The sequence below is a fragment of the Gymnoscopelus microlampas genome, assembly GCF_963454915.1.
Source record: "Gymnoscopelus microlampas genome assembly, chromosome: 21".
NCBI lineage: Eukaryota > Metazoa > Chordata > Actinopteri > Myctophiformes > Myctophidae > Gymnoscopelus > Gymnoscopelus microlampas.
In genome coordinates this window covers 23,903,692-23,915,633 of record NC_139958.1, presented here as the reverse complement: position 1 = coordinate 23,915,633, position 11,942 = coordinate 23,903,692, and the positions used below count along the sequence as shown (strand labels likewise).

Sequence of the window (11,942 nt, the reverse complement as noted above, 5' to 3'; positions counted from 1 at the left end):
CCTGGACCCTTGAATTGTAAAGTGCGTCTCAACTTTAACCGTCTCCGCGCTGGCTGGCGACTTGAAAATAAAGGTAGGACAAGTCTCCATAACAAATAGGTCCATCATATTCATTGAAGGTTGGCAAAGACTCACATTGATCTAAAAGTTACCAGTAACCTGGAAATAACCAAAGTGATCAAACCATGGCACAAAGTACTAGAAAGGTAGGTTAAGTGATATTTGTTGGGTAACTAAATGTTTTTTATTAAAAGGTTAAAGCACTATATTCTGATAGTAATCATTGCCAGTTCTTTAATAAACAGAAAATACATTTTCAGGTGGGTGGCCAAATTTCAGCCAATCAGGAGAGAGTACCCATTTATCAGCTTACACTTCATAGTGTTCCAATTTTGTCTGCTCATTTCTGTGTGTCATCAAATTTCACTTGTTCATTCTGTATCGTGTGAGTTCTCTCTCCTGATTGGATAGAATTGGTATCCCAACCTGAAAATGCATTTTCTGTTAACTAAAGAGCAGGAGAGACGGGGTAACTCATTACTGGACAAACACTCTATATAAATGATTACTATCAGAATATATAGCTATGTAACACTTATTTTAAATGTAATTAAGACTATCTAACAGTAACAAATGTATTGGTAGCCAGTTAAGCAAAGACCTGGTAGGGTTCCAAGCAGATGCCACTTTTGATCACTTCCCTATGCATCTCAACACAGAGGAGGTTGTACAGATTAGCCATTTAGACTAGAATATAGCCACTGTCTTGCACTGGTATAACCCCACTTATCACTGTGTATGGGTACAACTGTAAAGTGAAACTACACAGTAGTCACTGAAAGCCTTAAGTATAAACACAAAAATACCAAGATATAATTGAAATTGGTTTATTGAACATATTAGTTGTTCCATTTCAACATTTCTGTAAATCACATAGAAGTGCTCCAACTCATAGTTAATCAGTTTCTATACAATAATTATGCTATTTGTAATGCAATCAACATTAGTTTTGGTAATCACATACTGCTAACTCAAAATGTATTTGGACAAAAACTTCACTACTGCAGGTGGCAAACTATGTCGGTAAGTAAGTGACAAAGGGCACACCAGAATGCACTGCCTGAAGCTGAAAATTCTCAAACATAGCATACCCTCCCACCATAACCACACCTTACACTGTTACCAAGATGTTTTTCTTTTCTGCCAAATTTAGTCATTGCCAATTCCCCCATACTTATATGTTCCCCTTCACTGCCAACCTCTCATGTTGGTCTGGGGAAGGTGTGGCCAACCATGTTTCCTCCAATGCACATGTAGTCACAAGTGAGGAGTTTCACCTGTACATTGCATGCAGAGGAACACACTATCCCTCCAAGTTTTGCTCCCTGCTGAACAGGCGCCCTGACCAATTTGTTGGAGTTGCTAGTTCAGTGAGAGAATACGCCCCAGTTTATCATTCACGAACATGGTGTTCACTGAATGTCCAGCCAAGCTGGAAACACTGCTGAGAAATCGAATCCGTCTCCAAGGTTAAGAATGGCTTTTTCTTTACAAAAGTAGGAACACTTTATTCACTGAAGATATTAAGTCTACATATTTTAGACATGACAGGGATATATTAACTAATATTTAATACTTGTGTAGGATCCTTCTATTGACTCGCAATTATATATTTTTTAAGGACATTTTATCGAAGTCCATGCAATTAAGATGTACAAATTCACCCTCTAATTTTAGTACGTTTTCTACAAACACAAACAAAAAAGGATGTCATGACACTTCAGATTGTCAGGCTGTAAACAGTGTAGTCCATTAGGCTATGTTACAACCCATGTGTAATATCACAAAATTCATTAATACCCAGCCAACTCTTATTTAGAACAGCGACAAGGATGTTTAGTTACATACTACTAGGACCTACACTCAAAAACAAACAAAAAAAAAACGTTGCAGATGGGAAATGTTACGAACAACAAGCATTACTGTAGTTGGGATAAACATACAGGTACCATAATACAGGAAACGAAAATGCCTAGTATTCCAGCAGTGTAAACTATAGTGCAGTCTGTTGCAACAGTTTAATCATTACAGAATAATAATACATTAAACGTATGTATTATTTTTAACGGCATGGCACTTAAGGGGCCAGCTGTCTAAAGCAGGGTTCGTCTTGTCTGTATATCCTCACAAACGTAGACCACTTGAATGTCCACCTGTAAAAAAGTAGACCAATCACAGATCTCACGTGCATACAGCGAACCTCACAGCTCCGCTGACGCTAACTACGGCAAATACACCTCGCAACATCAGCACACAAAGCTCACATTGGCATGTTAGCACATCATTGGTGATCTGTAGGCCTTCAAGACACAATGCATATCACGGTAGCCCAATGTGAAAGGATGAAACGAAGCAATTCCATCACTACAGTGAAGCAATGACATTCTAAGATGTAGGCTATTATATGTAGGGGGATTCAAGCCATCAATTTAGCTGTCTTAAATCCTTTTCAATTGCACAGGGAAGCCATGTCTATATTAGACTGTGGCTGGTTTGTGAACATCAGGGTAGCCATCAACCAATCACAGCTGAGCTCTGAAGGGGGGGGGGCTGAGCTGAGGTAGGACAACTTTAGTTTTTTACCGCAAATGAAATTCCACAAGGTTTTATGAGATTGCTCAAGTGCTATAAGTTAGCTATGAAAGGGCGTTCATTTATCAGCAAGTGAGGTCAGATTCCATTGCTGGAAAAATCAAAAAGCCAAGCGCATTAGTACCATTTTATTGTTATTTGAGGTTTATTTGGTTGCCATAAGACACTATGCCCCTAAAATGGTGAGGGACTGGTTATCTATCTGGTTATCGGAAGGCTTTACATCGATGAACCCTGGCAATTACAAACACACAAACACGGTGGGACGGACAGCATGAAATCTGGGTATTGCCAAAAAGCAAAGCATTTCCATCCCCATACTGTAAGAGAAGGAACCCATGAGAGAGGAACGTAAGTCAACTGCTTTCTGAAAGTCAGTATACCAGCCGGTATTAAGGTTCAATCTTGTGGACAAACTTTCCATTTCAAAACTGAATGTTTTCAGTTCAATTTAATATTTCAGTTAATAATTCCATTGAGTTGTATACAACTATCCATCCATACACCATTATATGTCCCATCAATCTGTTGCAACGTTGGCATCTGTTGACCAGTCACTTAAGTAATACTTACGACTGTCCAATGTTAATGCTCAGCTTAGTATCAACTGACAAGCAGTGTAGTTTTACAAGTGAGTCTGTCTTAAAACTTACAGGGAAACAATTTGCAACTTCAATCCCATTGCTCTGATGTGAACAGATCACCGTGGCAAAAAAAAGCTTATAACCAGCTTATAACCTACCAGCCTACAGTATCTACTTTTGACTGGACAGGACACATTATAGTAATGGCTGCTTATAATTCAAATAAATATAATTTATAAATACCCAAGTGTTACCCCATTATTCCCATTCTTTTGTCGTTCTACGTTGCTGTACTACATTACTGTACCCTGTCATAATCTTATGTACCACCATAATGATGCCATAATTGGAGGGCTATAATCTTAAGTGTTGCCAACTCACTGATAAATGATATCAAGTCGAGTGTACAAGACATTGACAAGTTCATAGTAAGTCCACTTCTTCACAGGGAATCCATAACGGATTAAAAGAAATAGCCGGCATAGGCAGAGGATGGTTCATATACAGTATTGTCCTCCTTTATGGAAAGGTTCTGTATGGTATCCCATGTTAGATGAATGTTACATTGACAGTACGTAATGCTTGTGTGAGAGGTGTCTAAAGCACACAAGACTAGACATTTGGGAACGATAAATTATGTATTTGCGATGTCCAGAAGTCATATATGCCACTTTCACAGCCACTTGCATTACTTTGCGCATTCAGCTAGCTCCAATCACACAGCAGACACTACCTTTACATTCAGCTAGCTCAAATCAGAATGTAGACAGTACCACAGCAGAGGTTGCTAGTGGTACATGCAGAGTTGGCATTTGAAAAGTAAGAGACATTGCCACCAGACATTACAGTGTTCATTCAATAGGAGTAACAAGAAGGTACTGTGATAAACATTTACATAACATAATGTGAGAAACAGTGCTTTGGCAAAAGCAACTCTACAATAAAAAGGTGTTTTGGCTCAGTCTTGCTGGTTGGTGCCGTCATTACAGTATTGGGTAAAAGGAGGCTGGAGGGAGGTCTCACCCTTGGATATCGGTTGACAAAGCAAACATAGTGGCAAGACGGGCAGTGTGAAATAACTTCCTTGTAGTAGTCTCTTCTCTTTTTTTCCACAAAGGGTGCACATACTGTCACAAATGGGTTCCACTGTTCTTATGACCACTTATCCAGGACCAATATAGCTATATCAGCGGATGCAGGTCTTTGTATCTTCAAAGTAGGCTATGACTTGATTTGATATTCCCCATAACCACAACTAATCCATGAGCTTGGAGACAGTTTAATTAGAGAGAACCCCTTCCAAACTGATCCCTTAAGTCTCAAGCATAGATCTGGCCAGAATCTCCAGTGCGAGTGTTGTCCCCAGTGAGGCGTTCCTGGCTTCCCTGGCGGGTAGCATCGATGGGCTTCGTAACACCTGTGTAGTCATGGATCCCAACTTCCAAGTTCTTGGCTCTCAAGGCCGCAGCATGTAGTTTGTCCAAAAAGTCAGGCATACCTACCAGATAGAGGTATACATGTTTGAATACCAGAGCTAAATGTAGTCAAAGGAAAAAAACGTTGATTGTGGGCTGAAACCTAGGCCTATTAGAGCTGTGAATTATTGTGCAACTGCTATTGTCCGGAGGAATGGAAAAAAGCATTTCTGCCAGACGGAAGCAGAGCAGCATGGCCCATTTCCTGCACTGATAATGTTACACCTGCTGCTACTTAGCTAGTAGTTAGTTAACATTAAACAATGTAAAACTAAGCACACCACTAACAGCACCACCTAATACCACTACAAGGCCAGCTAATGTTAAAAGCAAGAACCATATATGAAACATATTTTTCTGTTAGCTAGCCAACAGAAATAATTGTGCAGGCTGAAAGTGGTGTGTAACACGCATCAGTCCACATGAGACGAAAGGGGACAAATGTGCAACTCTTTTTATGATTAGCATTTAGTGCACATTTGATCTGTACTATTTAAAATGTGTTAAAGGAAACCATGACAAACACTTGAACCCAAATGCTCTGGTCATGTGATTCCTTAAAAAAAACAGTAGTCCTTTTTAACATAGAACACATGAATCCTATATGACAACTAGACCAAAGACCAGTGTAAAGAACTTACCACTAGACACCATCCAGCTCACACAGTAACGAGGAAAGACAGTTTGAGGGTCATCGCTGTAGGTAAGCAGATAATCGAAACCATTCTGTGTAGAAAAGAAAAACACAACACCACATGGTCACCAATAGCTGAAGAACACAAACCTGTATGTAAAGCAAACTTCAAGTGCTAAAACATTCATCACCAACACCCACCTCATCAAAGGACTTGTGAGGACGGATTACCATCTTTGACTGGTATGAATTGACTCTGACAAAGTCCTGAGATTCTGGGACCCGAGGATGCTGCACAGCTCTTTAACAAAAACAAAATGTATACTGTGACAGAATATATATACTGCATGTCAAAGATACAAATATACAATGCAGTCATTTTTAAATGGATCAAATTCAAACCATACTTGTCTCTTTTAAAAATATTAAGTAAAAAGGTACCCACCTTGATACCAAGGTCATCAGGTTGTTCTCTAGGTCAACATCATAGCGGCGCACATACACGTAGTCCCTCGAGTACATGGGATACTGTCAGGGGCAGCCATAAAATACAAAACTCTTTAACAGACATCACTTGTAAAATTGTGTGGACAAATTGCATTTAACAGATGTAAGGCAAGGGTGCTCCAATATAAAATAGTATAGATTGCATTTAGGTAATAAGCGCCGTACTTCTGTGTTTGTCGACAACTACCAACTTTGCTAGAGTACCTGATGACACTTATTTCTATGGACAGATTGGACACCATAATCAACACATCTTATATGGACAAAATGCATATTGGATGCCCCCATGGATTGATTATTTCCTCTGTGTTTGACATGGCTATTAATGGAACTATCCTTTCTATACTGTTATATTCCTTTGGGTGCCCCTATGAACACATAACTTTGATGAAGTCGGCCTCTTAGCTTTGAGGTGAAATGTAATAGCAAGCAACAGAAACTTACAGGGAAGTGTGTGGCCCAGTGTATAACTTCGGTGCCTGTGTTGACCTCTCTGTCTACCACCTCAAGCTTGATAACCAGAGCATCCCACTTCTTCCTGTACTCGGTATCCAACTGGGGGGGAGGAGGAGGAGGGAAACATGAGAACAGCAGCTTATAGTACTCATTATTATGTGCACAGACCTAGAGGGTTATATTCTACTGTTACTTTATACACAGAGTTTAAGTCTTTCAAGCCAAATCAAATCTCAAGTCATTCAAGACAGGTCCAAGTCTTTCAGGGCATGTTTTTTCTATCGATTAGTCACCCCATGGAGACTTAAATTCATGGATATTTTTGTTTTTATTGCATTCCTAAGCCAATAAATTGATGACCAGCGGACCGGTAGGCAGCGGTTCCGGTAGGAGACACAAAGGAGACTCTTTGTGTCTCCTGGCGGAACCGCTGCCGGTCATCAAATTATTGGCTTAGGAATGCGACAATCAAAAAATGGGGTCACTCCATGGGGTGACTAATCAATAGAAAAAAAGTCCTTTTGGGGGTGAGCTATCCCTTTAAAAGGCCCATTCCATTGGCAAATGTGGTTATGTAATATTTGGCCAGTGTATTGGCATGTGATCGCCAAACAAAAGAGTTAGACAATTATTTCACAAACTCTAATCTCAAATTTAGCTTCTGCTGCACTGCTGTATTAAAGGGATAGGTCACCCAAAAAAAAATACTTTATTTCAATCAATTACACACCCCATGAAGCCTTGAATTCATGGAATCCGGCAGAGAGATGCTAATGTCTCCGGTAAGAGACTATGACACTTTGAGTCTGCTACCGGAGCCGCTGCCGGTCATCAAATTATTGGCTTAGGAATGCGACAAAAACTAAAAATCTCCATGAATTCAAGTCTCCATGGGGTGTGTAATCGAAAGAAAAAAAGTCATTTTTGGGAAGAACTATCCCTTTAAATCTTGGAACGTCAATCAAATGTAATTCTTTACATCACGAATAACGGGAATAACAAGAATGCGGGTTTCTATAGACCAATTATTTGTTTACTAACATTGAGACTGGACGCACAGGTAATTGTTTCACGCAATCAATTCCCAACCTGTTGTTTCGGGGTGCGCTGGTTTCAGTTGTGTTACAGTACTTGTGTGTTGGCTAGTGAGACCTGATAGAATGGGTTTCATTTCGCGCATACTGGTTCTTATCAGTGTGATGTCGTCTGTTAAGGGGTCTCTTGGTGGTTGCTTGATTGTCTCTATGTAATAACTATGTAGTAAGTGCTGCACCCATGTGCTTTTGTTAAGTGTTTAATTGCCGTGCTGGTCTCACCCGTTTTCAGCCCTATATAATGAGTCTGTTGTTTTGTATTAATTTAGCCCTGATGAAGACCTCTTGTGGTAGAAACGTGTTGGTTTAAAAAAGGCTGCTCCTTCTTTTAACTCCGAGTGCTCGGATCTCCAATTTTTTATCTGACATCTTATCCCGTCTGATCCAGGAGCACCTTTTACTATTTCAACTTTGTTGACTTTTGCATCTCCGGTGAGCACCTGGTTGTCTCGTTCTCTCTATCATTCGAAGTTGTTGTGACTGTAAACACGCCTGCAACCAGGCAGGTCATTTAAAAACGAATTCTTATTGACTTGGGAGCGAAGAATAAGTTGCTGACTGATTCATTTCCATATTTGTTTTTGTAGTTAGTGTATTATTTCTCTACAATAAGAGCATACACTATTAGGCTATATAAAAACAAGGCAAGAAACAACACTAACTAACAAAATCAAAGACAGTTGGTCTTAAGTCTTTCAGTGCAAGTCAAAGTCATGTCTCAAGTCATATTTACTACCTTTATTTAACCAAGCAGGCCACAACAAATTACTATTTACAAAGGGCGGCCTGGCAAGAGGCAAGGCTCTTGAACGCTCGAGGTAGGGAGAAGGGCAACACAACACACACATACAAACATCAAGGACAGATGGCCATTGGCCAACATTATATAAGGGAGGGTCTGGGTTGAGCAGGGTGGTGGGGCAATGTGCAGAAATAAAAACAAAATGTTATAATAAAAAGCATGTCAAGTCTGTCAGGAAAGTCTTAAGAAAAGTTGAAAGTCCAATTTTAGTCCAAGTCTCTTGTCTAAAGCACAAACATATTTGTGGAGTAAGAGGAGCTGAAATATTGTAAGTATTAAAAGGTACTCCAATGCAACTAGTCGCTACTCCTTGCAACATAACAGTTTTAAGGCCAGTCCACACCAATGCAACTCCTTGCAACTGCCATTGGGGATAATGGTTGCAAGTAGTTGCATGTTGCAAGGAATTGCATTGGTGTGGACTGGCCTTCAGAGTCGTACAATCTTTCCGTAATTCATAGCTTCCGATAATCATATAAGGAAGCTTTAAAAGCACTGTACCTGAACATTGAAGAACTGTCTTGGTGTGACATCAGTGTAGGAGCCCAATACTGTAGCAAAATGCAAAAAAAAAGCATAATACTTATGAAACTACTGTTTGACATTCAGTTGACATTCATGTGAATACATGTCAACATGAAGAGATGACTAGCCAAAACAGAGCAGCACATGTATAACTCAGATAGCAGTAGCTGCATGGCATGCACATGTCAAGATTCAGGTTTCACATGCCAAATAGACTGTTGAGTTGTTGTCTGACCTCTGTATTCATACAAGTGGCTATTAGGAATTGGCCGCTTCCACACTTTGAAGTCTTTTTTCTCCATCACAATTTCCCAGCCAGGTTCCACTTGTACTGCCACTGATGACGACTTGCTTAATTTTTTCACAGCCTCCAGCGCTTGAAGCTCTAGTCCACATCTTAAAAATAATTCAAAAGTGGAAGCAAATTAATACATACTTTTTTCATCACAGAACACTATTTGAGACCTTTTATCCCCCAACAATCAGAACACAAAGATCTACTTTTGAACATACCTCCAGTGGTGGAAAGTAACTAAGTACATTTACTGTACTTGAGTACAATTTTGAGGTACTATTACTTTACTGGAGTATTTCCAATTTTCAGTACTTCTACGTTTGCTCCACTACATCTCAGAGGCAAATACTGTACTTTTACTCCACTACAATTATTTGACAACATAAGTTACTGCCAGTAGTTACTTTGTAGATTTTGATATTACAAAACATACATTAACCACTTCAGCCCTACATACATTACGGCCATTTGAAAATAGCCAATCTACAAGCTCACAATGCTCGAGATGCGATGCATTATGAGCTTGTGGATCTGCTATTTTCAAAAGATTTTTATACATTTGAAAACTTGTGAAAGGGGACATTCTGCATAATGGGTACTTTAAGTATACTTTGATGCCAATTATTGTGTACTTTTACTCAAGTACATTTTGAATTCTGGACTTTTACTTGTAACAGAGTATTCCTACATAGCATTATTGATACTTTTTTTACTTAAGTAAAAAACGTGAGTACTTTTTCCACCACTGGACCCCCAGCCATCCCCCCAACAATCATCAGAACACAAACATCAAACTTTTTTTCCCCAACATACCTCCGAATCTCTTCATCCTGGATCCTTTCACTCTCCCACATAAAGACACCAGCCAGGGCTGCGACCAGTTTCCCCGAGCGGGCGTGCTCTCTGTGCAGCCTGCGCCATATGCTGCCCACCAGGGTCCACCTGGTCCGCTCAGAGTACAGGTTGGAGTAAAGCTCCCCGATCTGATAGGCCCGTCGGAGCCTCTGGCCGGTCACAAAGCTGCAGTGGTTGGCGAGTATGGACAGCAAGCCCTGCTTCTTCTTACCCGAAGCCCTCGCAGCCGCCTCGCCCCCCGCGCCCACACCTGCTCTCTGGAGCCATGACAACAGCAGGCCCATACTTCTGCCTAGCCATGCGGCCCTTTTTTCGGGTTCCCCATTGCTGGCGTTTCTCCTGAACGCGCCGTAGGTGTTGTTGTGGTATCTCACTGCCCTGGAACCGATATCACAAATCGGACGCCTGGGCATTGACTGGAACATGTTGCTGATAGTCGTTTACGTAATTTCAAAAGATAAATGGGCACGGAATGAAAGCTAAGTGCTGCAGCTGTAACTAACCCGATGGTCTGCAGAGATACTACATAATCCACAAGACATACGGTTTACGAACTGTCAACTGTCACAAATGTAACAACAAAATATGTCACACGACTTCCGTAATTTTAAGATGCCTTTGTATAAGCACACGTTCTACTACAGCATAGTGGCTAGCTAGTGTTAGCTGACAACCATACTAACGCGTGCACGAATACAACTCAATTACCTTTCTAACAATTTTAAGCCAATTCGTTGCACCTTCTAGAATTATCGACCTGGATATTCGGATATGACGTTTATTCGTTGTAGCTGTCCCACTAGTTAGCCCCGCGTTGGCCACACACACTCGAACTGGTGTTTGACCTCCTCAATCCCCCTGTCCCATGAACAGTATTGCCAGGTTGTGTGAGAGAAACAAGCAGCCAGGTCTATCAAAAGAAGCGACTACGACTAGGCTACATGTAGCCTGGGCAGCATTCCATTTCGGGTATATGATCCGGTCGGGAGCGGAAGTAAAAAAAAAGAAAAAGTGGCCGGATGAGCAGGACCGGAAAGACGTCTCACCCCAAAATAGGTCCGTCCTAATAAAATCCTTGATGCGGCATAGTTTAGCTTATTTTTTAAATGTAAATGTGCGTGCACTCTCCGGAGACTATTTAGCGTCAGTATTATCCCACGGGGAAATTCTATTCCATTTAAATAGGGATTGGGGAACCAAAACAAAGCGGCACCGCAAAACCGGATGGGTAGAATCCGGAAAGAGGATTTTTTTTTCTTTTTTTTTTCAGTAGGCGTGGCCTAGACCGGATCATATGGGTCTTTTCGTAACGCAGACCAGGCTTTCCTCCGAGGTGGGAAAGACTGGTGATGCGAGGTAAGGCTACATGAGCCCGTTAAACCTACGCGCAGCGGCTATTTGAAAATAGCCGATCTACAAGCTCACAACCGTCAAATCGTTTCGCGTTGTGAGCTTGTAGATCTGCTTTTTTCTTGAAGAAAATGAAATTGAAATAAATTGGAATATTTTTTAAACATTTTAACAGCACACATTTTGTATGGGGGTCCCTCCCACTCCCTAGCATAACATATTTTCAGATAGAGGTCCTCAGACAAATACATATTAATTTGGGGGTCCTTGATTTGAAAATGTTTGAGAAACACTGGTTTTAAACAACAATACTAGAAACAATCCCCAAAGCAACTACCAATATTTACAAGCAACGTTACAGAAAAAGAAGCCCAAGGTCGCTTATAATAAGCGAACATGGCAATACTGTCCATGAACACACGTGACGCCAGCCAGCCAATGCACCCGCCTTCATTTAGCAAACCGTTCGTTCATTGGCTAAAAGTCATAAAACGACACATTTCATTGGTGTAATTGGGAGTCTGTCTTGGATTGCTCTACTTGCATAGTAGCAAGTTTGCCTGCCCTGCTCACACGCCCCCTTCAGTTTCAGGGCTGGCTCAGGGTCAGACTGTCCGTTATGAATCCATATTTGACCCTAATGTAATGTCATTGTAAATCTGATCCGAGATCAGTGCCAACCACCTATTGCTCACCGGCAAGCACAGAGGCTG

The 11,942-nt window shown here is 40.8% G+C and overlaps 1 protein-coding gene across 2 annotated transcripts; it reads right to left on the bottom strand.

Annotated features, from left to right (window-relative positions):
* Positions 1-871: 871 nt before the first annotated feature.
* stard7 (StAR related lipid transfer domain containing 7) lies at positions 872-10,744 on the bottom strand. 2 transcript variants are annotated; one of them, XR_014600050.1, is made up of 9 exons: positions 9,838-10,744; positions 8,965-9,125; positions 8,706-8,755; positions 6,297-6,407; positions 5,791-5,873; positions 5,547-5,646; positions 5,353-5,437; positions 3,373-4,734; positions 872-3,289 (listed from the first exon to the last, which is right to left on the bottom strand). XR_014600050.1 is itself a non-coding variant. In XM_084047937.1 (8 exons), exons 1-8 carry the CDS (start codon positions 10,302-10,304, stop codon positions 4,556-4,558), a joined length of 1,236 nt encoding a protein of 411 aa, XP_083904063.1. In that variant the 5' UTR covers positions 10,305-10,744; the 3' UTR covers positions 872-4,555. The 2 variants fall into 2 exon arrangements, 1 of the variants encoding a protein (XP_083904063.1); XM_084047937.1 differs by having other exon boundaries at positions 872-4,734.
* Positions 10,745-11,942: the final 1,198 nt, after the last annotated feature.